Source organism: Carassius carassius, chromosome 1 (assembly GCF_963082965.1).
Source record: "Carassius carassius chromosome 1, fCarCar2.1, whole genome shotgun sequence".
Taxonomy (NCBI): domain Eukaryota; kingdom Metazoa; phylum Chordata; class Actinopteri; order Cypriniformes; family Cyprinidae; genus Carassius; species Carassius carassius.
The window spans coordinates 14,248,308-14,276,236 of NC_081755.1; the positions used below are offsets into that span (position 1 = coordinate 14,248,308).

A 27,929-nucleotide genomic window follows, 5' to 3' on the forward strand; every position below is an offset into this window, starting at 1 on the left:
CAAAAATGCGCTGTTCACACAGTCAACGACATTCCGTCTTTTTTTCCGGAAAAGCACCATTCAAACATCCATTCCAAAATACCGGTAAATTAACCTCTAAACAGCTGCACTTGTATTGTTAATACGAGGGTAATACGTGTTCAGTATTTCTGTTGATGGTTTCATTTTTGTTTCAAACTTTAGTATTCATGCAACTGCTTTTGTTACAGAGACATCGTAATAGACGACTGGTTTAAATAATTATTCTCACCATTAATAAAACACCCGATGCTGTGAAAATCGGCTTGAAAGGATTAATAGCACAATGAAGTTGCGATTGTAAATTTCAGTCTGTAAGACGCACATTGCAGAAAAGGTGCATTCACAAATGTAGCCTATGCTGATCCAAATTCATATCAAATAGTCTATCAGTGAAGATAAACAGTTTTGCGTTCAAATTGAGTTCAAAAGATGTCGCAAAGTACCGGAAAAAGAAATTACCATGAATGTGACAGAGGGAAATAGTAAAAATACATTTGAATTATTTACTAATAAACTAGTGTTTTCTGAGTCTGTGTCGCAAGGATGAAGTTGCCTGACTCATCATCTCCTCATTAGACTTGCCTTTTATACGGATTATGATTTTATTGAGATTTTTGTTGTTGTTTGTTTTTATTATTTCGTTAAGTAGTAATTTAAAGCTTTCTATAGATATATTTATCATGTTTGTGAGGCATGTATTCGCTGAGTTTCGGTTTATTTTTGTAAGCTCTCCTGTTCAAGACGAGACGGCAGAAAGTTTTCTTTATTTTATATTTCTTCATTTTATGATCGCGCTGGCACCTATATGTCCCAAAAAAGCGTGCTTTATCTTGCACTCTCCGCACAAAATATTCGATATAGCGCACATCTGGGTTTAACGTTAAAACATCATTACATGCTTGAACTGTTTTATATCTTTAGATTTTATTTTAGACAATTCGTGATGATTTGAGAAGGCTAAACTGATTAAACATAGGCTCTCTCTCTGTGCTGGCCGCTTTAAAAACAAAATCTATAGGCCTGTTTAAGGATCCAAAACTGCTCCAAACATACAAAACTGAACTATTTTAATAGTTGAAACGGTAGTATAAGCTGTTTTGGGAGAATTGGGAAAAAAGACGTGCTGAAGTGAGTTGCGGGGCAAACCGAAAGTTGATGCCGAATGTCCAGCACTCTTCTCTTCTCCTTGTCAAAAAATCCTAAAGGATTTCAACAGGAAAATTGTACAGGATTCTTATTGGAATTTCCATCATATGTTGGAACCATTCTTACAGGATTCCATTAGGAATTGTCTTATAGGATATTTTTGTCTTGTCCTATTAGATTCTTATTGGATTCCTTTAAGATTCCGTTAGGGATTGTCTTATAGGATATTTCTTGTCCTATAAGATTCTTATCGGATTCCTTTAGACAATACATAAATATTCTGTAGGGTAATTTTTACAGGGTTTTAATTAGATTAATTCAGTCCCTATTCATGTCTATATGTGGATTTGTACTTACTGATTTTTATTTTAAATCTTATAATCTTTTAAGTTGTTTTAAGAACCCTAAAGGTGCACTTTTCCACTGTATATTTTACTAACCAATAGGATTTCTGGATTGTATCTTACAGTTTACCTAAACTCACCTTGATGTAGACATTTTTCATTGTTCAACACGTTGCACAACCTGCAGTCACATTATAAACTTTAAATGTGATTTGTGCACACAACATTAGTGCACACATTTCCAAGGCGCTGATATTGATGAAATTAAAGACAAATAAAAAAATCCATGTTCTATTGTTTTATTTTCATTATTATTTCATTTAATTTAGTCTTGTTTCATAACTTGAATTATATTGAATTTATTACCTTTTTGTTCTCAGTTCAACTGATATTCATTACAGGCTTTCACAAACAAACAATAACTAAAGCAGTAACTGGGAAATACAACATTACACACAATCACTGTTGTGCCGTTTTGCCAACTTGCATTCATCTGTGCATTTCTGGGAGATGGCCTTCTTATTTACATTTGCTTCAACATTGAATTTATTTTTGATGTAGCCTGTAAGAGAAAGAAATGAACAGGATGCAAGTTTAGAGGAATGGTTTTAGCCATTTAAGTTCACAACAGAACTACTCAACAGACTGAGCCTAAAACAGGTTTTCCTGATTTCTATTACATTTGTTGTACTATATTCAATGTTTAATAATCTATGTATTCAATATATCTTATATATTAGAATTCCTGTACATGCCATAGTTAGTCATGGATTTAGCCACTATTGTACTGAGGTGAGTAGTTTGCAATGTATCCCTGATTGCTAGTACCAGAAAAAAAAATAGAGAGCAACAACATGCAGCGGTTAAAAAAAAACCCTTTTTTCCCGGGGCGGGGCGACATTAAGATTCAGAGGTGGGAGTTTCAAGTCACAAGCAAGTCTTCAAGTCATATCCAAGTCCTCAAAGGGTTAAAGTTAATGAGATAATTAAGTGACTAATTAAATGATGATTGTACATTAGTGATGAACATCTGCTGTTAACAATCAACATCACTGAAGTAAAGAGAAACACAAGAACTACAACTGAATTTAGCCACAGCCTTCAACTGAAAAAAAAACACTATGCCACCATATTTGTGGTCAAGGTTTGCTTTAGGTAGTCTCTTGACCCTTTTACTAATTCAAAACAATTTGATTCAAAACAATTGCAATATTGTTTTCGCAACAAACATGTATGCATTGCTGAATCTAACCTTGCAGTAACAGATGATCTTATGCTTTTTCTGTTTATAGCTCATGGCGGCTGAACATCATGAAATATTCTTTATCTTTGGATTGTTGACTGGCATTCAGCTTTTACCAGAGTTGGGACTGGCTAAGTTATTGTTTTATTTATCAAACTGATTTCCTTCTTCACGTATATACGGTTGACCTGAAGAATGAAAGCTGTATCATACACTTGGAAAATTATGAGATATATCACCGCTTATCAACACTAGGGGTGTGACAAAACACGAGATGAGACAAAATACAGATACTTGGTCCCTAGAACAAGAAAATATTTTAATAAATTTTTTTTATATATCTTTAAGTGACAGAACCATTTAGCAACTGAAACCAAGTATATTGCTCTAAAAGTAGATAGTATTACAAATTCCTGAGTATGATCATATAAATTTACTTGAATCCTGCTGTTATCAATATCTTAAAATATGGCAATCCTGCCAACACTTAATTTTCAGAAAATAATTACTTACTAATGATGTCAGACACTTTTTCAGAATCAAGTTGAGGTTTGGCTGCTTTGTTTTTGAATGCATTGGAACATCTTCCTGTGTAGCAGTGTGTTGCGAGAACACCTCTTCCAAACACTGCCAGCAAGAGGTCTTTTGTGGCTTTTTTGTGATCAGTCCATTTCACGTGGGCAAACTGTTCAGCAGTGATTGACATGTTGGGGCCAATTCTTACCTGAAAACATTGAAACAATAACAGAATTCTAAGGCAAACTCAGTAATATTTTGATGAATAATTTTAATATAGTGATCGCGTCATTGCAACGCGTTTTCTCTCACACAATGCTTTCACCACAACTAACAGCAAACACAATTTCAACATGAATACAGTAAGAGCTTCGTTGTGCAGCATGACAGCGTCATTCATTATAACAGCAAGAGTGCAGATATACTTGCGATATGTGATTGACAGCTCCGAAAAAAAATAAAGGGAGCTTTTTTTAATGGCTCTCTGTAGTTTAATCACAATTTAAATAACAGATTTGTTTCATGCTATGCTAAGAAGAGAAACAACATGAAGTAGATGGTTTAGTCACTGGCTTGATTCACTGATGCATAAACAGTATTAAACGATTTAGAAATAAAGTCTGTGTGAACTTGAATAATAAGCTACACATCAGAAATCACTGATCACAAATCAGGCATCAATGAAAACTGTTACTCACTGTTTGTGGCGGTGCTGTCGAATCGAAGTCTGTTTGTAACGGCTGTGCTGACATTGTGACTGAATTACATGTAAATGTTTGGGCGGGCAAAGCAGAGAAAGGGGAGGTAACCTTTCCCCTTATGACGACATAAGGGGAAGATTCAGATCACCATTTTCTCAAAGGCAGAGCAGGACACCCAGGGCTTGGTTTACACCTATCGAAATGTCTAGCCACTGGGGGACCATAGGCAGGCTAGGGGAACTCATATTAATGAAAAAATTTCATGCTATGGGACCTTTAAAATTGACTCTTCTGTAATTAATTAATGGTAAAAAACTTTCTTTGAATGAACAAACATATACTTCAGGTCATTGTGTATGTTGTCACTAGAGATGTATCGATCCGATACTCGGGATCGGTTTCGGCTCTGATACTGCCATTTTCTGCGGATCGGTGTTTCGATCAGACGAGACCGATCCAAATCCGATACTGTATTATTGTTGAGCTACATTTTTGTGCACATATTTCAAGTGTTCTGAAGCTGTTCCATAGTTTAATGTGAGGTACAGATTTACAGAAGTTCACAAACTCTTCTTTCCGCTGCGGCTGTCTGTTTACCTCCATTCAGCAATCAAACTGCATGTTGTGTTTGGTTATCTTATACAGTACAGTTTGTCGATCTAAAATGTTAATTGTGCATTAACAGCTGTTAATTGATGCTGCGTTCTAGGCAGGTATTTGAACCTGTAAGTCACGACTCACGACTTTGTAGTGTTCCAGTCAAGTCACGCCAAACTAGGGCTGTCAGTTCGAAAATCGATTGCACAATCGATCGGACCAACCAAAAAAAGTTTCGAAAATGAAAATAGGGAATCGATTTTAACCAAATATGTACACTAATAATTAAAATAATTAAACAATTAAAAAATATAGATCTAACAAAACTCACAAACAAGCAGAAAAAGAATTCCGAAAGTGCAGTATGCGTTGCGAAAGCTAGACAGAAAATACCAGCAATTTTACGCGCCTATAAGACCCAGTGACGTCGAAAGCGACCTCTGCTGTGTTCACACCAAACGCGAATAGAGCGTCTGGCGTGAATGATTTCAATGTTAAGTCAATGTAAAGACGCGTTTACGCGCGTCTGGAGGTCTCGTGGTGCGGTAGACGCGAACTCGCCTCATTCGCGCATCTAGTTACAGGAGATTCTGAGTTATGAAAAGGTCCATTGCAAGCTGACAGTGACCTGCTTTTGTGGTGGAAAATTGGCAGTAATACCCCCACCGTGCGCAGCTGGGACATCAGTGCGGTCGGAGCGCGTCTTCTCAACAGCTGGATATAGTGAATAAAAAAAACATTTCAAACAAGCCTGCAGTGATGTTTTTCTTTTGTTATGGCAGCCGTCCCCTCTGCATATATAATTTTTCGAGAATGTTGCACTCCTGTTGCTGTTTGTTATTCTGCACGAAACTTCATGCCAATAAACAAGAAATATTGCTGACTTGTGCGTTTCCAGCGCTCTCTTTACATCCGTCCGTTATTTGGCGTTGAAAAATGAAACATCTTTTTTTTAGACATGGAAAATCGATTTTACAATCGATTCAATGAACACTTATGTCTTAAAAATCGAAAATGATTTTTTCACAAAAGTGACAGCCCTACGCCAAACTGCCAGAGCACAAGAAATAGCTAGATGTAAACAAACCAGCATGGCATGATTTACAATCATTTCTATCGCCAATTGTGCTTATGCCTTGCTTATTTGATTAATTTATAAAGTGAACACGTGTAGTGTAGATACCTTTTTGCAGTTACCATTACTTCTAGACTCCTTTATATTAAGAGTCTGAAGAGAGGAACTCGGGGCTGGTATGACTGCAGAAGACTCTGAACTGCCGGGAATCAAATCTGAAGTGGGTCCAGGAGGGGTTCCCAGTGTTGGGATTGGCGCAGTCATTAATGGAGTGCATCCTAGAACAAAATAACTTTTTATAGCATTTGATTTGAAGCAATCATTTACCCAGATTAAAAACTTTACACAGGTTACCATTTTTTAAAAGTGTCAGAGTTTCCAAAAGAGCACTCTTGATTTCTGCAAGTTCTGCAAGTATTTGAACATTAAATTCACTGTCACTGTTTCTAGATGTTACTGCCTCCCTGTTTGATTCCTAGAAAGATAAAATAGTTGTTAGAACAGTTTGTATGTAGTTATTAAAGGGGTAATTCACTGAAAATGAAAATGTGATGAAAATGTACTCACCCTCAGGCCATCAAAGATTGAGTTTTTAACAGATTTGGAGAAATTTAGCATTACATTACTTCGATTCTTATATTATTCTTCCCAACATACATACAGCTTTACACTTTACAAGACATTAATTGATGGCCTGGAATTGGTGGATTATTTGTGAATTAATGTGATGTTTTTATCAGCTGTTTGGACTATCCTTCTGACAGCACCCATTTACTGCATAGAATCGGTGAGAATTGGTGAGCAAGTCATGTAATGCTAAATTTCCCCCAAACTGTTCCGATAAAGAAACAATCTCATGTACATCTTGGATGGCCTGAGGGTGAGTACAATTTCAGTAAATGTTCATTTTTGGGTGTAATATTCAATAAAAATAAATGAAATGTTAATCCTTGCTTTTAATAAATATAAAACAATTAAAGAGTTAATTCAAGCAGAATTCCAGACAAAATAATACATTTAAAATTCAAAATACAGTTAAAATTAAATTGCAATACAATTAGAGGGTGTAACAATACCGGCGCACGAAAAAATTGATGGCTCGGTCCATACCTCGATTTTGAAGTCATGCTTCGGTAGAGCAGGAGAAGAAAACTAAACAGAATTGCTTCTCTTTTTTTAACAGTAGTTTACTGAACAAATTCTGTCTCTGTCTTTAAATTAATTCATATGTAAATCCAATGGGCCAGGGCTAGGCTGGGCAAGTTCGGTATGCCACGAGAGTATCGCGGTTCATACCGTTGGTGGTGTATTATAGTTTTTCAGTTTGGTTTGAATATTATTACACCCCTAGTAACAATATCCAGTTTACCATAGGCCTAATGCACAATTAAATTTTAAGTATCTAAAATTTGAAGCAAGAGATAAAGACTTAAAACATCACATATATGTCACTTTGTAGAAATAATCTTACTTTTTCTTGATTATACTGCTGTAGAAAAGATCTGGCTCTTATCCTGTTTATGTTCTTTGCAGCAACCTGTTTGTTGACAGGCTGTAGAGAATTATAAAATTACAAATATAATCTTCAAATTATCTGCAAGTAGCAATCATCTGGGTATTAACACCAATAGCTTATGTACTGTATAGGGATGCATCGATACGATACTCAGGATCCATATCGGCTCTGATACTGGCATTTTCTGACAAAATCAATGCTATACAAATATATAGTCTAAACTGTTTGTTTTGCATGTTTCTCTGTGAATAAGCAGCATTGTCATGTAATAAATACACAAGTATGCGCCAGCGTGGCTTAAAGTGCCAGGTTTAACAGTGCCTGCTGTCTCACTATCTGTCTCAACACTGAGAGCCTCACTGAGAGAACAATTAATAATAATTTCAGACTTTTATTTGAGAAAACCATTGTCAAAAACAAATACACTGACACTCAAAGCTCTTCAATACAACCCGTCCAAAATAAAAGTCTGCTTTTTAACTTGAAGAAATTGACAGAAATTACGATTGAACTATAATGTAGCCTACTTCTTGAATAATAATAATAATAACTTACATAAACATTAAGGATTTTAATTTTGTAAATCTCTGTTGTGCAGCCCTTTGCAAAAACATAAAAGAATAAAGGTCTTAAAACATCAATTACATTGTTTAATTTGTATGCATTTTTATTACCTCCATTTTTTATAGTATATTTATATTAAATCATATAAGTACAGAATCCAGAAAAATTAAGTAAAACCAAAATTTATGAATTTGTATGAATTATTAATGATATAAGTTATTAAACTAATAAATAATCAATGGTAAAGTTTTATTGTTTTTGAGTAATGAAATTTGAATAAACACATGCTTTCAAACATTTGCTCAACCCCCCACCCAAAAACAATTTTTTTAAATGTTTAATACCGTATACCGTGAAACCGTATAACCATGGTATTTTCTCAGACGATTATCATACTATGAAAATCTCATACCGTTACAACCCTAGTCTGAAATTACCACCACATAGAAAAAATCCTAAATTACCTCATATTCCTCACTGCTGGAGCTCTCCGACAGTATTCGGCGGTATTTTTTGCGCTGCCCTCTCCCCAATTGTTCTCCATTTCCTTCAGGCCCCATCCTGTTGATGACCATATTTAGCTGCTTCAGCATTGCAGATCTAGTTCCTTAAATTATAAATAGTAATAATTATCAAAGTTTGCATCAATTTTATCACATAACTTACATATTAATACAAACACATAAAATTACTTACCAATGTTTAAAATTTTTGCAGGGGTTGACTCATCTTGGTATGAAACGTCACATATACAACCTATTTCACAGCGGCCATGTATCATTTTATTGGTTGGAAGCACATCCCATTTTGGGGGATCTTCGATCCATTGTATCAGCATGAACCTCATTTTTCTAAATAGGATTTTTTTTAAAAATCGTAAATTCTTCAGCATCAATATTCTGTCAATCAGATAATTGAGATGTTGGCAAAGCAAAAAACATGGTTATTCTAATAGTATATGGTTTCATTGAGGACCAGACTGTGATAAAAATTCAGGCCGTGATATCTCACATTCATCCACTCAAAACAGCTTGACACAGTAGCAGTACTCTTAAAAGGACATATTTCTACCTTTTAACCCTAATAGGGACAAGTCTAACTATTAAGGATAAAAAATGATCAAATATGTCCTTTTAAGGGTACTGCTCCAGGGACAAGTTGTTGAACCCCAAACATTTCTGAAACCACAAGTCCATGGAAAATAATTAAATGTTCTCTCTTTCACTGCACCTTCGCTTCCCTTTTCTTAATTTTCCCCCAAATCCCCCCCCCCCCCCATCAATCCTGCATTCATTTGATCCAAAGTAGGCTACAGCAAGAGCAGTAATATTGAGAAATATTTGATATTAAAAAATGTTTGAGAAATATTTTTACAATTTAAAACAACTGTTTTCAATTGGGATATATAGTACTGCAGAATTCATTGTCACATCATCCTTCAGAAATCATTCTCGAGGTCGGACATCCGGGACTTTTACTCCCATAATGCACTGCGCGTGCATAGCAACCGCGGCAAAGGGTAAAACAAACAAGTGCTCGCCATTAAGCAACACGAAGCGGAAGACAAATGAGCGCAGATCTGTCGAGAAAACTGCCGAGAATCATGCCTAAAAAATTAGCAATGATTCGGCAAATTAGACCGGTCATGATTATTAAATAATCGTTTGATCGCAATTAATTGGTCTAATCGCGGTCATTACAGATGATCGTTATTATTGCCCACTATTAGAAGACACAAGGGGGCGCTGTAGTACCTGCAGCACTCTACTTCTACCGGTCTCCCTCTGAACTCATTATGCTGAGCAATTACGAGCATTACATTCAAATGATATTGCCCTGTTGATTTCTCCATCATTTTGAGTTAGAGCAGCCCAGTTATTTAACAAAGATGGATTTAGTTTCAAAGCCGAAAACGACAGCGCGGATCTGGGCACATTTTGGTTTTACACCCGATGATAAAGGACAGCCAAAAGACGTTGACACGGCAGTGTGTCGAATTTGTAGGAGAGAAATACCAGCGAAAGCTGCCAACACCACAAATCTTAGGAATCACCTGAAAGCACATCACCCAAAAGAGTTCGCCGAAGTTTTGAAGTCATCCACAGCCGCTCATACTTCCAGTCAGGTGACAATAGCGCAGGCCTTCGAACGGGTAACAAAATATAAACGCGACAGTATGAAATGGCGCACACTGACCGACAGTGTCACGAGATACATCGCTAAGGAAATGCAGCCTTTTAATACTGTGGAGAAACCAGCATTTAAAGAAATGCTCTACAACTTTGACAAGCAATATGAATTGCCAGGGAAAACGTACATTTCCCAAACAGCAATTCAAAATTTATACAGAGAAGTGAAGGATGAAATCATTAAGGATTTGAAAGAAATTGATTTTTATTCAGCCACAACAGACATGTGGTCCAGTGTAAATATGACCCCGTACATGAGCCTAACAGTACATTACCTCACAACTGACTGGACACTAGTATCAAAATGTCTAGAGACAAGATACACCCCAGAGAACCATACTGCTGATACACTTTCAGAAACTCTTAAGTGCATTTTATCAGATTGGGAATTAGATGAGAAAAATTTTTCCTGCATAACCACTGATAATGGGGCTAATATTGTGGCTGCAGTGGGCAAACTTGGCTGGCCATGGCTAAATTGTTTTGGCCATAATCTCCACTTGGCTGTTACAAATGCCATAGCAAGTGAGAAGGATCGCACAGCATGTGCCCTAGGACTTTGCAGGAATCTGATGAACACGTTCAGCATGAGCTGGTTAAAAAGAAGAGACCTGAAAAAGGCACAGATGGAGGCCGACATTCCTCAGCATAATTTAGTTCTGGTAAGTTAAATATTTTATTAAAAGTATTTTTATTTTGTATATTAAATTAAGTAAAACAAGTATAAATTAAATTTATCTTTTAAAAAAATATATTATAATCCTCAAACCATTTTTCTACTTTACATTATATTATATAATCTCTAAAACTAATGTTTTATATATATATATATATATATATATATATATATATATATATATATATATATATATATAGTTAATAATTATATAAACTATAAAAAACATGTCATATTTCCTCCAGGATGTCTCTACACGCTGGGGAACAAAACAAAAAATGATAGACAGAGTTCTGGAGCAAATACCTGCAATCAGACGTGTCCTGATTGATGACAGAAAACATGGACACCTAAACCCGACCTGGCAAGATGTATCTGTCCTTGAGTCCATTAATGCGGCACTGAAACCTGTGGCTGATTTCACAGATGTTCTATCAGGGGAAAAGTATGTTACGGTGTCTTCGGTGAAGCCTGTTCTAGACCTTTTAAAAGATGAACTCTTATCTCCTGACTCCAATGACACAACTCTTACTTCAAATATCAAGAAAAAAATGTGCGCTGTACTTGATGAAAAGTATAGCCCAGCTCCACTTCAAGAGCTCCTGAGAAAGGCCACCCTTCTTGATCCAAGATACAGGGCCCACTTTGGAGCTGCAATTATAGATGACACCAAAGGCCAGCTTTTAAAAGAGATAACTGAGATGACAGAGGAAGGACACAATGTTGAACAAGGTAGGAAGTACACTGTAAAATATTTACCTAAAATATGACCTAAAAATGTTCATGCTGCAATCTAAATTAACTGGTTTTATTCAGTGTATATATACACCAACACAAGATTACACTAACAAAAGTAATTTTTAAGGGTTATATTAGGTAGACATCCTGCTTAAGGTAAAAGCTACCCCTTTACTTTTTACAGTGTCTGACAGAGCTGCAGCAGATGATGATGTGCCTACAACATCTTCTGCACCTCCTCCAAAAAAGAAGATACTGTGTGATCTGCTGCAGAAAAGAAAAGCTCAACCTTCTACACATGGCTTAACAAAAAGAGAGCAAGCTGATGCTGAACTGTCAAGGTACCTACAGGAAGAAGCACTAGATAACTCGGCAGACCCTCTGATGTGGTGGAAAGACAATGAATCCAGGTTTCCTTTGATTTCCAAGTTGGCAAGAAAGTACATGTGCATTTGTGCAACAAGTACTGCTTCTGAAAGAATGTTCAGTACAGCTGGCAATATTGTCACCCCAGTTAGATGCTGTCTTAAGCCAGAAAAGGTCAACATGCTAGTGTTCCTTTCCCGTAATCTACCAGCATGATTGTTTTTGTTTCAGAATTGGACTTTTATGGCCTGTTCTGTTATGGTCATAGTTTATATTTGTGATTCATTGCTTCTGTTATTTACAGAATTTTCAAATTTGTAAAATATATTTATATTTTACTTTAGTTTGAGATATTGACACGACAGTCCTTTTTGTGTTATGGTAACTTTATGGTGATTGTTTTTATTATTTATACTTTCATATACATTTACATTTTTTCTTTAAATGTACACATTTCTGAAAGATACATATTTTTCATTTAATAAATTACTTTAATATTTAAAGGCTTTAAGTGTATTAATGTGTTATTGCAAGTGACAACTTACAAGGGATTCAATTAAATAATCACAACAATTTGTATGATAATTAATTGACAAAGCCCTAAAACAGACAATTAATCGTCAAAGCCCTAAAACAGACAATTAATCGTCAAAGCCCTAAAACAGACAATTAATCGCCATGATCGCAATTATTTATTGGACAATTAATCGTCAGCCAAATTTCATAATCGTGACAGCCCTACGGCAAATCAAAGAATAACAAAATAATACCACTGCAGAGATGGCCACTCAATTTTCTGTTGCTATGTTATGACATTGCTATGCATAATGGTCGGCAGCTCTACACTGATAAGCAACAATGAAATGCACTAGTTGTGTGGGGAATAAGATATGTTTCTGCAGTTAGTCTATTTTTGCTTTTTTGAAAAAACCGTGTCCCTCACTGACACTGTACAAGCTGTGCCACTGACAGACTGAGCTCATTACAGCCATTGTGTAACACAGTGCTTTTGAATAAACATCCTTTTTTTTTCTAAATGAACATAGTTAATGTAATCGATGCTTGATGGGTATTTAAACATGACTGCAAGTGTAGGACACATGGTATGTACACATGGTGTTCATACCAGGGGATTTGATGAGGTAATTGTATATGTCTGGATACTCGAGCCTGGGCCATGCCTTTGGGTTGTTCTCCCAGGACTCAGCTGGATGTCGATAGGGACAAGATTGTAACGTTAAACCTACAAGCGACAGCTTTCTGTGGTACCTGGTCAATGCAGGCGCAAGTAGACTTTCTATATATTGATAAGACATTCTGTAATAGAAGAAAGAAGATCTGTATTTGTATAGCTGCTAGCGCCTTTCACATACATGTAACGTTAGCTAACGTTAGTCACAACGCGCTTTACATGAGTGTTTTATTACATTCACTTCACTTCTTACCACCGACATACATTCGCATACACAGATATCATTCATCATTAATACAAAGTAGTCCGTTAGTATCCATAACTGACATAATCCACAACAAAACTTCTGTGAATAGATACCTTTTTGATTTTCCTCGGGCTTTGCCTTGATTGCCTTCGGTTTGTTTTACCCTTCAAACACGGCGGCGGCTTGTTGCTATGCAGGTCACATGATTTGTGACGTAACGCCGACCAAGAGAATTCTAATATGCTCATTTGCTGTTCAATAAACATTTGTTGTTGTTATTATTATTATTATTATTTTTGGTGGGGGGGGGGGTCATAGAAATTATTACTTTTATTTAGCAAGGATGCTTTAAATTGATCCAAAGTGATGATAAAGACATTTATAATGTTACAAAATATTTATATTTCAGATAAATGCTGTTCTTCTGAACTTTCTATTCAACAAAGTAACCCTGTTTAAAACGTAACAAAAATAATAAATGTTTTTTGAGCAGCAAATCAGCATGAAGGATCATTTGACACTTAAGACTGGTAATAATAATAATAATAAAAAAAACGGCCTTGGTGCTTGCGCGTCTGAACGTTATGGCAGCCTGTTGCTTGCTTTCTCTCGGCAGAGATATGCTCAAAAGCAAAGAACACAAGTTGTTATCTTCTCATTTATATTCAAGCGATAAGTCCCGTCAGCTGAGGTTTAAGGTAGATTTAGAACAGTTCAGGGGCTTTTCCCTCCAAAATGATGTTCAAAACTGTTACTTAGCAACCAGCACGTAAGACGGAGCGTTAAGGCGGGCGTACACTGTGCGAATTCAGATGGTCGGAAGATCGTATGTCCACGCACACGGCACGAGTGAGTTTATCTGAAAACCGTACGGACGAGAGGATATACGACACGATTTTACAACCTGCGAATTCCAGAAGCAATCGCACGAAGTTGATAGACGCGTTCGACTTGAAGCACCGCTGCATGCACAGAAGGTATGACATTAAAGTACCGCGAGAGCGCTAAGAGAGCACACATATCCAATGCATTCGAATCGCTCTCGCGGTACTTTGATGCCATACAGGTGATGTCATTCTGTGCAGCACTGCTTCAAGTCGAACGCGCCTAATATAACTGCTCTCCCTCTCCCATAACTGCATATAAAATATTGATACGAGCCGTGATTGTTTCCTACACGTACATGTTATTTTTCAGCAATAGGAAACCGGGACGTTTGGTCACCCTGTGTGTGTGTGTGTGTGTGTGTGTGTGTGTTCTTGTAGGTTTATAAATATCTGAAATAGGTATTACAATGTAAACATGGTTTGTGAGGACAATTCCTGTGCCCTCGTAAACCAAATGGCTTTAAAAAAATACTATACGGTGTTTAATAGAAATTTTAAACATGCATTTTCCGTAATGGATAGAGGTAGTGTATGGGGATATACAGTATAGAATACCGTTACGTCTATGGAGAGTCCCTGTAAACTACATAATGCATGTGTGAGAGAGAGCGCGCGCGCGAGAGAGAGAGCACTAAAAAGCATGGTACACGTTGCTAGAAACATCATACAGCGCTCGCTGTTCCTGTCAGACTTCAGCGAGTTTATCCTCCTGGTCAATAGTCCACATTCGCCGTGGCGCTGCCCTGTTCGTGTTTCTTCTTCTGTGGTTTTCCTAGTTCGTGATTGGTCAACTTCAGATAAATCAACAAATCGGCTCGTTCAACCGCACACATGTCACGAATTCAAACCGATAGCTCACGAACTTTTTAGACATGTTTAAAAATGATCGGGAGGTCGGGAAGTGCTCGGAAGCCACTCTGCTCGGCTCGTAATTCATCGCAAATGATACGAGCCGCAACCATACGAGCATACGCGATTTCCACACGATTGAAAAAAATCGCATGCGAACTCGTACGACAGCAAAAATCGCACCGTGTACGCCCGCCTTTAGGCTTTAACTGACAGCCACTGACGATCGTCTATTTTGATATTATTGCAAAAAATAACATTTAAGAAATTACTATACAGTTTCTACTTATGGTTTAAGTAGCTGACGAAGGTAAACCGTTAAATAATATCATAATATATGTATTTTTTTCTATAATGACCAGATAAGACTAACCAGATAAATGTTTACGTAATAGGCCACTTAACAAATACATTTTACACAGGCTTACACTTAAATATTTCTAGATTGTGTCAAATTCTGACATGAAGTAAGTAGTAAATATGTCACTTACAATTTTCTGTCAGTGCTCCCTCCGGTTTCAAGCTCCTGTCGTCTCCTCCTCGACTCAGAGTCCGACCCTGGCAGTTTGAGTAGGAAATGCGCATGTGCAATTAAATGTTCACGCCTACCAAGTGAGTTGTGGGCGTTGTATGCAGGAAGTTACATTCATATTTGATCTTTGCACAACAGTGACCACATGATTCAGCTAAACCAGAAGATATCCCTACAGTGAAATGAATGCACGACAAAGAGGTCCTTACAAAAGGTAGCCTATTTTTACAGCTTGAAGTTAAGCAATAAAAATAATACATTTAAAAAAATAATGAAATATATATTTCAAATAATAATGAGTACATTTAATACATGCAAACTCTTTTTTATATTTATGGATATTGTAAGTCTTATGCAATATTGTTATTGATATGATTATTTGTTTTTGTTGTGAAGAAAGTTTTTAAACCCTCTAGCATTGTTCATTTACTCTAGTCACGCTTGTATTGTTTGCAGATCGAGAAAAATCGAGAATTTTTTTTTATATATATATATATATATATATATATATATATATATATATGTGTGTCAAGTGTGAAATTAACAATGTGAATTTAACAAGTAAATTAACAATGCTAGAGGGTATATATATATATATATATATATATATATATATATATATATATATATATATATATATATATATATATATATATATATATATATATATATATATATATATATATATATATATATATATATATAAAAAACTCTCACTCTCTTTATATAAACATGGAGTAAAAAATCCAATGAATTGAAGCATATTGGTGCCAAGAAAATCATCTAAATAACAAGAAGCCTACTTATTTGTTTATTTATTTGTTTAGAAATGTTCATATGCAGTGTCAGTTTTTACATCATGATTACAGTTAAAACATTTTGTAATGTAATTATAACATCAAAATTCAAAATATAACTAAAATTAACAGGAATGCTTGATCATAACTTGATTTATGTGGCTGATGATCTGATCTGTGATGCACTTAATGACTGTGAGGCAAATTGTGACTGACTGACACTGCCCAAACCTGCTGAGTCAGAGCCAGTTGCATTTAGTCAGTGTTTACAGTCGGTTTTTAAAATCTGTGTATGTATTTAAAAATGCTTCAGTCAAAGGAAACTTTTAGTGTGTTGAGTTAAATCTTATAATGTTTCAGCTAGTGTTTTCCCAGTTTAAGTTGAGTCTTCCGGCTCAATTTAGAGTAAACAGTCTTAAGATGTTTCAGAGTTCAGCCCCATTAATAGCGGTGTGATTTTTCCCAAATGGATGATTCTGATACTTTAGGAAGTGCCACAAAAGTTACCAAACTGTGTACCAATTTGATGAAGTAAAAAGTGTAAAACTTTCTAAAACACAAAAATAACTAAACAGCTCCAGAGGGTTAAAAAAATGTTATGACTTTACCATATAACTTGAAAGCACTGTCACATGTTAAAATAGAACTTGATTACATTACTAGGTTTTTGGATCCAGAATCGAGTTGTCCTCTTCCAAAGACAAGTCGATGGCGAAGAAACAACACTCCTCATCACAACTGGGAAGATGTTACCCATCAGAATGACTCCCTTGCAGACAGTGAGGAAAACGAGGAATTTTATGATTCTGTTGATGAAATGGACCATGTCGAATATGAGTGGAGTGACACTCAGGGAGAAGTAGACTCTGCTATGGATGACACTGCTGACACAAATTGTGATTCTAATTCACAATTTGAAAAATTTGGGACACCTCTTTACACAGGATCAGAGATAACAATTGAACAGGCTGTACTTCTAATTTTGTCCTTTTCACTGAGGCACAGTTTAACAGCAAGTACTGTGGAAGACCTTTTAAAGCTCTTAAATGTCTTTCTCCTGAGTAGCAACACATTGCCACAGTCTCTCCACCTCTTCCGAAAACTATTCAATGATCCATCTGAGTCTCTAAATGTTCACCTTTTCTGCAAAGTTTGCCGGTCACATCTTTCAAAGAACAACATGCACTGTCCAGAGTGCAATGAGATAAATGACCAACAAAAGAATCTTGCAGAAGGCAATTTTTATACAAGTCTCTCTATTGAGGACCAGCTAAGAGACATTCTTCAAAAAGAAGATTGTGTATTTCAGCCAGAAGAAAATGGAACAAATTACGTGAGAAAGGGTGAAATGTATCAAACTCTACCTAATTTCAAAGCTAATGACAAATCACTACTATGGAACTGTGATGGCATTCCAATGTCTTCACCTTTCTCATTGTGGCCAATCAGATGTGTAATCAATGAACTCCAGCCGAATGTTCGTTTCAAAAACATAATACTCGCAGGTGTCTGGTTTGGGCGGGGTAAACCTGACATGTCCACCTATCTTAAGCAATTTGTGGATGACATTCTAAAAGTTAATTCACAAGGTCTGGAATGGAAGCACCCACATACGAAAACAATTGTGGTGTCCAAGGTTTTCCCTATCATATGCTCATGTGACGCAGTAGCCCGATGTGTTCTTCAAGGTATACATCAGTTCAATGGTGCATATGGATGTTGCCATTGCTTAAGTGAAGGAAAAACAGTGCCAAAGGGAAAAGGATATGCCAGAGTCTATCCGCCTACTGAGACACAAAAAAGAACCCATGCCCATGTTATTGAATGTGGGCAGATGGCCACTGAGAATGATGTTGACCGTTTATGGTGTGAAGACAGTATGACCATTAGTCCTCCTGAATCCCTCCACTGGTTTTGACATTGTGGACAGCTTTCCAACTGACTACATGCACTGTGTTCTCTTGGGAGTGACAAAGCAATTCTTGGACTTGTGGTTCAATAGCAAGTACCATGACAGCCCTTGGTACATTGGTACATCACATAAGCATGTGGATCAAAGGCTGCTTACCATCAAACCTCCATCTGATATACCAAGAGTACCACGGACTGTGAAAGTAGCACAAAGGTGGAAGGCTGCAGAATGCCGAAGCTGGCTATTGTTCTACAGTGGACCTGTTCTGTACAAGATACCTATACATATAAGATGCGAGTGCCAAATGTCCTTCAATGTCCATCAACTCACACACTTGCCCTTCTCTGTCAAGATGTTTGGACCTCTTTGGTGTACATCTGCATTTTCATTTGAGGGCCACAACCAAAAACTGAAGAGGTTGTGTCATGGAACAAATTACATTCCATCTCAAATTGCACGGCAGTTTAACATACTTCAGTCAATTCCTCAAATACTGAAACAAACTATGACTAACGCTGATGTCTCAAGTAGAGTGGACAAGCTTGTCAATGACTGGCTAGGTGTTTATCCTCTTGTTGCTAAGGCACAGAAGCTGGAAGGTCTCGTTTTGTTGGGATGTTCTCGACAAAAAGTCCTAAATCACAAGGACAAGTTCTTAATGCTCCCAGTCTGTGATCTATCTGACAAAGATGAGTACTCAGCAGAGATCTATAACAGAGCCATTGTAAACGGACAACTGTTAATTACAGAGAAATATGGAAAGGAGTACAAACACAACAGTTTTACAGTTCAACTAAGAAATGGTTGCATTGGAAAGATTGAATCAATCGAAAATATTATACATGACTCACAAAAACAATCCACTGATCCAAGTTCAGCTTTTACAAACTTCACCTGCTGGATTTGTGTCTGAAGGATCTCCTTCCCATATAAAAGAAGTGGTGCCAACTGCAACAGTCATGATTGTGAAACCTCTGGAAGTTGTCCGCAAGGTTGTGCACATGAGCTTCAAAAAAACATGCTATGTTGCATTACAACCAAACAACATAGAGCTTGACTGATATACAGTATAGGCCTAGCAAAGAGCTCAGCTGATGTTTGGATATTTTTATGGTACCTTAGCTGCATAGTGTAACCGCAACTGCAAATTTATATTCTATATGGATCAGTATAAATGTATATAATTTCTAAAGTGAGATGATTAAAAGAGCTCAGCTGATGTTTGGATATTTTTGTTACCTTAGCTGCATAGTGTTACTGCAACTGCAAATTTCTTTTAAATTGTATTTATATTCTATATGGATCTTCATAAATGTATATAATTTCTAAAGTGAGATGATTAAAATGATAATAATGTAAAAACGGTTACTTTATTGCAATTTATTGTTACCTAGAAAAACACCACAACTTATGCAAACATTTTATTGTCAGCATAGCATATCCCAGCTTTAGATAAAAAAATAAACTGTTTGTGTCACGGTGTGGTGCGGGAGAGAAGCACAAGGAAGAAGATAAATAGCAAGTCCTTAATAATCCACATCGAGGTAATTCACAACAAGAAGGTAGAAACACACTTATACATCAATGAGACTGGACAACGAAACACTAAACAGAATGTAACTTATAAGGCGCACGTTAATGAACATAATGACACAATTAACAGGAGACAGAAACTAGATCACACAGGGAACATGGGGAACGAAAACAGTTCTAGGGAGTGACAGTATGTTACTCTAAAAAAGTAACTCTAAAAAGTAATTCACTAAATACTTAATAGAATTAAAAAAAAATATCACAGGACAACGTATAATTCAATGTTTGAATTCACAATGTTTAGAAAGATTCTACGTAAGATCCTAAAGGACAAAGTGAAAATCCATTAAAATAAATCTGAATATCCAATAGGATTCTAAGAATCCAGTAAGATCCTACAGGATAAACTGAAATTCCAATAGGATTTTTTGACAAGGGTCTCCACTGCTCTGACTTCTCGTTTGTACCCTATGTGTTTTTCCATATGTAAAAACTAAAATAAGTTGTAAAACTTAAATTTATTATTATTATTTTTATTGTGTTCGGCATCGTGGGCCGCATGTGATTTCATGACGTGCCGCGGGTTGAGATCCACTGGTTTAGAGCTACAGGATTTATGGAGTAGCAGGATCCCCAAATAGATTGACAAAATTCATAATAGGAACAAAAAATACTTCCACTAGGCCTACTTCATTATTTGTGATGGTCGTTTATGGGTCATTCTACAGAAACGTCCACATTTGGTATGGCAAGATCTCTTAAAATTGATTTCTTTTTCTAACATTTAAACTTAGACCACATTATTAGATTACCCTTTGACTTTGAGTACACATAAATTATAGCTTAATGATTTTTTATTTTTTGTGTGCATGTATTTACCCATAAGGAAGGTGACACCAGTGACAGTAACACTAGTGACAATTTTCATGAAACTGCATTTTACAAAATGGCTGCTGCAAGGTATCACACCACATGTTGTCAATCATGGTATACTCACTAAATTAAGTAGTTTAATCCATTTGTATTCTAGTTTTTTACAATGCCCAAACAATAAAAGAGGTCATACCAGTGACTTCAACTAAAAGCTTCATATGAAATCATGAGATAAATGAGAAGATTTCTGATAATTGAAAAGAGACAGTGGACTTACCATGGGCTTCTCTTCATAGATCTCCAGGAAATTGGAAGAAGGAAGTCTTGTTGTTGTTGTTCTTCTTGTTGAATTTTTTTTGGCGGTTGGCACACAACGTAATGGTGCATTACTGCCACCGACTGGTATGGAGTGTGGATCTGAATGTCTATTATTTACTTTATTCTAAACAAAAATAAATAAATAAATGATAATAATAATAAATAAAATAAAATCAACAAAATAAAATTAAGTCTCAAATCCTCTCAATCATATCTATTATTCTAAGATAGTGAAAAACAATTCCGTAGCATTTATCTTTTGAGTTTTTTCTAAGAATTTCTACTAAATCAAAACTTATTCTTTCCTTTTTAAGATTTTGGATCATTTCCTTTCTTTTTCCCTCATATTTTTTTTTTACAATGTATCATGACATGTTATACTGTTTCCTGTTGCTCACAATATTCACATCTGCCAGTGTTATGTTATACCCATTTTAAATAAAGTGCTGTTTAACCCTGTGTGCCCAAATCTAAGTCTCGATATAATTGTCTCTTCTCTCCTTCTCCTTCCTGCACATCTCATTTCTCCCACTCTCCTCTGAATTTTGTAAAACCACCGTCCTTTCCTCTCTTCCTCCCATTGTTTTTGCCACCTTTCCTTCAACCTCTGTTTAATAATGCTTTTCATTTCCATCTTACTGATGTTAACTGTGACTTCAACATACTCTCTTTTTGTGGCCTCTTTTGCAGCCTTGTCTGCCATTTCATTTCCTATGACTCCAATATGTGCTGGTACCCACAAAAATATAACTTCAATGCCCATCATTTGAATTCTATATAATGTTTGTTGTATTTCTATTAAAATATCGGCTCTGCTGTTTGAATGACTGTTCTGTAAACTGACTAATGATGAAGTTGAATCTGAACATATTATAACTCTCAATGGTCTTATTTCCTCTATCCACTGTACTGCTAACAGAATTGCTAACATTTCTCCTGTGTATACTGATATATTATCACTTATTCTCTTTGCTATTGAAATATGAAACTCTGGAACAACAAAAGCTACTCCTATCTTATTAACTAAATTCTTTGATGCATCTGTGTAAATCTGAATATAACTGTAATAATTATTAATATATTCCTGTATAGTATGTGAGTCAAAAATTGACATGTCTTTGTTCTTCTTTTCTAATAGCACTAAATCTACTTTCACTTCAGGTATTATCCAAGGTGGCACTACTGGTAATGGTACTGTAGGACTGATTTTTAATTCAGTTAATTTTAACTCTCTTGCCTTTTTTAAAACTGTCCATCCAAAGCTTTTTGTCTCCCTCTTCTCCTTTTCCCAACAAGGTTTTAAAGGAGTCATGACCCACAATTTTCACTTTTCCACGAGAATCAATGTATGTTATGATTGCCTAACGATTATACACTGGCCGGGAAGCCGATATTTAAAAGTGAAGCGTTTGTTTACCTCGGGGTTTGTAAAATAGCCCACGTGCACGCGCACTCAAATACGAGATTTTGATTTCTTCCCCGTCTTGACATCAAGACGCGGCAGGATATACCATATATGGACACAGCAGCAGGAAGCTCGCCCTTCCCCTCTCCCCCTCATATTCAGTCGAGAAAGACGCTGGAACTAGTGCACACGTGAGTTGCTCTGTGGTTGACTGCCAGAATCAACATGTAAATGTGTTTTCTCTACCAAGAACGGACCTACCTATCAGAGACCATTGGATTAAATTCATTTTTAATGACGCGGTTCCTTCAACCCTTCCACTGGCTTATCGTTATGTGTTTGTGCTAAACATTGTACGCCGAAATCCTTCACAAATTTGGGGCAATATCAGGCGAAGTTGGCATCGAAGCTCGGGAAAAGCGCCATTCCAACAAAATTGCCTGCAATTGAAATGGTAAGACTGTGTTTTTATTGCTCTACTGTGTGTAACAAACAGCATAACTGCTAATGCGGCTATTGTATGCTATTGCGTCTGTCACTAGACAAATAAACGAAAGACTGGAGGTGAAGTGATTATTTATGTTCCCTGTAAACGGACTGCAAAAACGGACTTTTGACTGCATTATAATGATTTTTTAATTCAGAATATGATCAAGATTGCGTAGGTTGATGTGTTCGGGGAATTTGCCAGTTAATAGTAACATTTAAAGCCCCTTAAATGAACGAAATGACTCGAAAAAAGATTTGTTCATTTTGATGAACGAGTTTGAACAAGAGAGTCTGGCGTTGCCGGATTGGGTCTTTTTTCCGCTACATATTAAGGCCGGTTTACGGTGGGTTTTAGGTAGGTTTTCACCTGGAAGGCTATATATATAATATTTGGCATCCTACTGAACGAAGTTAAACTGAGAGAGCGTGGCGTTCACAGACACCAGAATGAATGACTTCACAGTAACGTTCATCAGGCAGTAATGCGGTACGTTCAGTTCAGTCCAAAACATGAACGAGTTCATGAATTATCGTTCAATGAACGCGTCCAGGCACAACTCTGGCGGGAGTATTAGCTTCGAGGTATGGGGAATGGCTGCTAACGTACTTTGCAAAAAACAAATGACTGAGATCATCATGAATTTGGTTATTGTTTATTTATTGCCTAAAGCTTACATGAGGCCCCGTGTAGTTTGTGTGTGTGTGTGTGCTCACGTCTTATATTTGTGTGTGTGTGCTGTGCTTACGTCTCATATGAGTAACTTTATGTGCGTAGATAGTTCATATACATGTATGTGTGACTAGTACTTAGTATATATGCAAGCGTGTTTCATATGTGTGCGTGAATGATGTTTGATTTAAGCCCTTAACGGCGCCTCATACTTATACACTGGCCGGGAAGCCGGTCGCGTTCATTCACAACTTGCGCCATGATGTCAGTTTGTAATGATATGCTAAAGCGTTACCTGAGGTGTCAACCCCCCTCCTTCCTGCAACCAATCAACGTGCCCCTCATTTGCATTATTATAATGACCGTCCACGACAGCCAAAATATCGCATCAGATCTCGCGAGACAATAATGCCTACAGAGATAAGGGTCTGAGGAGCTCTGAGTTTATTTTTTTTCCACTTTTCTTTTTTAGAAGGGCCTGAAAGACTATAATACAGCAGTAGGTATCCAAGGTAATACGAGGGTATGACTCCTTTAAAGTACCTTGTGCTGGATGATCTTCATTATGGCCCTGCAAATTGACCCAATAATTCAGAGATAGCTGTATTCTTCTCAATTCCAGCGGCATTTCTCCCATCTCCACCAACAGAGCCGCCATTGAAGTTGTTTTGAATGCCCCTGTACATAATCTCAAAGCCTGAAACTGAATGTTATCTAATTTTTTGAGGGATGTGCTTGATGCCGATCCATACACCACACAACCATAATCAAGAACTGATCTAATTAATCCACAATAAATTGCCTTCAGTGCTGTTCTGTCAGCTCCCCAATCACTTCCCACCAAACACCTCATAACATTTAACACCTTCCTACACTTTTCTATTACTTTCTGGATATGTACATCCCATTTTATTCCCTCATCAAACCATATCCCCAAACACTTAGTGTTTCACTCTTCCAACTCTTGATGATATAACTTTAATTTGACCTCATTACCAATTCTTTTCTTTGTAAACAACATTATCTTTGTCTTATCTACTGAAAATTTAAACCCCCATTTATATGACCACTCCTCTATTTCCATAATAGCTTCCTGTAGTCTTTTAACAATAAATTTCAGATTTCTTCCCCTCTTCCAAATTGCCCCGCCATCCGCAAAAAGTGAAAATCCCATCCCATTCTCTATTTCTGTATAAACATCATTTATTAGTATGGAGAATAATAAAGGACTTATACTAGATAAGGGATAGAATATATGTTTGTTGCCAGGGTTGCCTTGGTAAAATTTGCATTTTAGGGGCTAAATATCATGCTATTGAGATGGGATTCGCTTTAACCCGCGGATATGAAAAACAACGGCGAACCTGGCAACACCAGATGCTCCGCCGCTGTCTGCGGATTGAAGAGCGCGCTGAAAGACGGGTAGGAGACTGGTCTGCTGTCGTTTTCATATGAAATTTAAGCAGACTGATTCTGAAGCGATCGCGAATTTGTGTACAGTTTATAAAGCTAAATGCTATAGCCCTGCTAAAAAAGCCTAGCGACGCCCATGCTTCTTGTGCACATTTCGGAGAACCAGGACAAATCGATCGCTCAGGCATTTAAGAGGCACCGAAATCTGCGTTCTTATTCGGTTCAGTACATACTGGATCCATAGGTAGGGCAGGGTATTGTTCAAAATCTTTCGATCTGGTGCCAATTTCGATACTTTTTTCGATACCGCAAAATTCATCCGCAAAAAGTGAAAATCCCATCCCATTCTCTATTTCTGTATAAACATCATATATTAGTATGGAGAATAATAAAGGACTTATTATACTCCCTTGAGGTGTTCCGTTCTCAACAATATATTTTCTTGAATAACTCTCCCCTATTTTAACTTGTATTAATCTTCCTTGTAAAAAGTCCTTAATCCATCTATATATTCTTCCTTTGATACCTAGTTTACACATTCTAATTAACAAACCTTCTCTCCACATCATATCATAGGCCTTTTCAATGTCAAAGAAGACAGCCACTACACTTTCTCTGTTTACTTGTGCTCTTCTAATTTCATGCACTAAACATACAGCTGGATCCATTGTATTTCTACGTCTCCTAAAGCCACTTTGATATTTGGCTATATATCCGTTCTTTTCCATATAGTACGTTAACCTTTCATTTAACATTTTCTCCATTATTTTGCATATGTTAGAAGTCAAAGCTATTGGTCTATAATTTCCCGGATTTGTACAGTCTTTCCCTGGTTTGCGTATTGGCACTACCACAGCCTCCTTCCAGCTCTGTGGCAGTTTCCCATCCTCCCACACTTTAATAAATAGTTCCAATAATACCTCCTTTGAATTTTCACTGAGCTGGTTTATCATTATATAACACATCTGATCAATTCCTGGTGCTGACATCTTATTTTTTTGGATAGCACGTTTTAGTTCTACCATATTAAAAGGTTTGTTTAGTAGGTCATTCGAATTTTCTTCTTGCTGTAATTCTTCATTCTCTCTTACTGTAGTCTCCCTCCCCCTTTTCCCTTCATCACTAATATTATCTGAACTGTGAACTGTTACAAATACTTTAGCCAGCATCTCTGCTTTCTCCTTATCACTCACTGCTATTTCCCCTCCATCATTTAAAATTGGGTATCCATATTCTCTCTTTATCCCATTCATTCTTTTTATCATCCCCCAGACTTTACGAATTTCTGTCTCCCTTCCTACCGAGGAACAGAATTTCCTCCAATATTCTTTTGCCACATTTACACAAAGCCGGGTATTTAGAGAAACGAATATCCCCCCCCCCCTCCGTTTTCAAAAATAACATCGTGCACACAACATCGTTTTCAAAAAAGTTGTCGTTTACATCAACCCGCATAAATACGCCGTCGAGCGCCATCATAACTATGCCAAACCTATGGGCGGCCGTGTAGGGAGAAGGATAAAGCCATGCAAGCCAATCTGAATCCTCAAAATCGAGCAACTTCCTGTTCCTTTCAAAACAACACAGACATGTACTCCTTCGCCTCTGCTCCTCGATATAATACAGCAGTTGTGTTTGCAAATGCAAACAGACCAAAAGCGTTTGCACAAACGTAAAAATGAGTACCACCTTAACAGCATCCATGATCAAACAGTAACGTTACCCAAACAAACTCTAAACATAGGGCGCTCACATGACGTTAAGCATTTTCTGGCGCATAATGTGACGTTTGAGAACCTAAAACCCCGTTTCTCCCGGTTGACACGGCAACACATAACCGGCGTTTTCAGAAATCTCCACTTTGGCCGGAGTTTTTAGAAATAATCGTTTTCAGGGATAAAAACAGCGTTTTCGTGTAAATGACAGGCCAAAACGCAAGGAAATATCTGCGTTTTCCCATCGTGTAAACGGGGCCTTTCTTTGCACTTTTTATGACTCTCCTTACATTTGCTTGCAACTTCTTATGTTCAACAAGATTCTGAAAACAGTGATTAATTTTTAACACTTTAAAAGCTTTATTTCGAAATTGTATCGCTCTTTTACATTCCTTTGTCCACCATGGTACAATCTTACTTTAACACTTACCTGTCCTCTTCTTTATTGACTTCTCTGCAGCCTCTAGAACAACTTTACAAAATGAATCAAAATTACAAAATTTCCGTAGAATGACCCTTATTTTTTAGATATTAAGACGCAATGTTTTCAGTTTATTGATGACCTGACTTTGTCCTGTGAATGCATTGCTCTCGGAGACAGTTAACAGTTATTTTATCATACGTTACTGCATCACTAACAGTTTCTCTCAAATGATGACATATTTCTTCATCCGCCCGGATAAGGAGAAGCGCTTTAATTTCACTGTCGCTTCAGTTGGATGACATTTATTTTATTTTATTAAACAGTGCGTGAATGCGTCACATTGTTATGATTGGCCCGGAGTAGACGTCTTGCGTCACCGCGTTCTGAACTCTTACGTGCTCAAACCGGTAATTTTCCTTCTGCGTTCACACACAACAGAATTCCGGCAATTTACTGGTAATGTTACAACTTCTCATACCGGTAAATTGCAGGAACGAATTTACCGGTATTTTTGAAAAGATCCTGTTCACACATGATCTCTTTACGGCAATTTACCGGTAATTTTCCGGAAAAGTCTGTATGTGTGAAAGGGCTTAATGTTTCAAAGTTATTATTGAATTGTGAACTGACACAGAGAATATTTAATTGTTACTTTATTTAGACTTTATCATCGCTTTTGGAATCACAAAAGCCTTTGAGCCTTATCTGTATATTTATTGTAAATTTGTAACATTGTAGACACTGTATATCCTGTACTTACTGTTTATTGCACTTCTGGTTAGATGCATTTCGTTGCCTTGTACCTTACATGTGCAATGACAATAAAGTTGAATCTAATCTAATAAGAAAGTAAACACTGTAACCAATAGGGCACTCAGTATTCTGGGAAGTTTGTGTGCATTGGTATTTTTCAAATAAAGCCATGGTAACTAGGGCTGTCACGATAACAAATTTTGCTGGACGATAAATTGTCCCAGAAAT

The 27,929-nt window shown here is 36.7% G+C and overlaps 3 protein-coding genes across 4 annotated transcripts in view; 2 read left to right on the forward strand and 1 right to left on the reverse strand.

Annotated features, from left to right (window-relative positions):
* Positions 1-27,929, forward strand: part of LOC132150053 (zinc finger protein 664-like) — a 549,937-nt gene that overhangs the window by 84,232 nt on the left and 437,776 nt on the right. The window lies entirely within an intron of this gene.
* Positions 1-27,929, forward strand: part of LOC132147404 (gastrula zinc finger protein XlCGF26.1-like) — a 384,485-nt gene that overhangs the window by 611 nt on the left and 355,945 nt on the right. The window lies entirely within an intron of this gene.
* On the reverse strand, positions 1,833-15,395 carry LOC132107634 (uncharacterized). Its single transcript, XM_059513774.1, has 8 exons — positions 15,359-15,395; positions 8,420-8,574; positions 8,188-8,330; positions 7,115-7,195; positions 5,998-6,118; positions 5,752-5,921; positions 3,268-3,478; positions 1,833-2,073 (listed from the first exon to the last, which is right to left on the reverse strand). The coding sequence occupies exons 2-8, from the start codon at positions 8,568-8,570 to the stop codon at positions 1,961-1,963; spliced, it is 990 nt and encodes a 329-aa protein (XP_059369757.1). The 5' UTR covers positions 8,571-8,574; positions 15,359-15,395; the 3' UTR covers positions 1,833-1,960.

Excerpts from the sequence above, each read along its gene's own strand:
- LOC132107634 (XM_059513774.1), bottom strand. The coding sequence starts at position 8,570 with ATGAGGTTCATGCTGATACAATGGATCGAAGATCCCCCAAAATGGGAT. Across the intron at positions 6,119-7,114 it reads AGCAGTATAATCAAGAAAAA|GAATCAAACAGGGAGGCAGT; the intron begins GTAAGATTATTT and ends TTATCTTTCTAG. Across the intron at positions 3,479-5,751 it reads GTAATGGTAACTGCAAAAAG|GTAAGAATTGGCCCCAACAT; the intron begins GTATCTACACTA and ends CAATGTTTTCAG.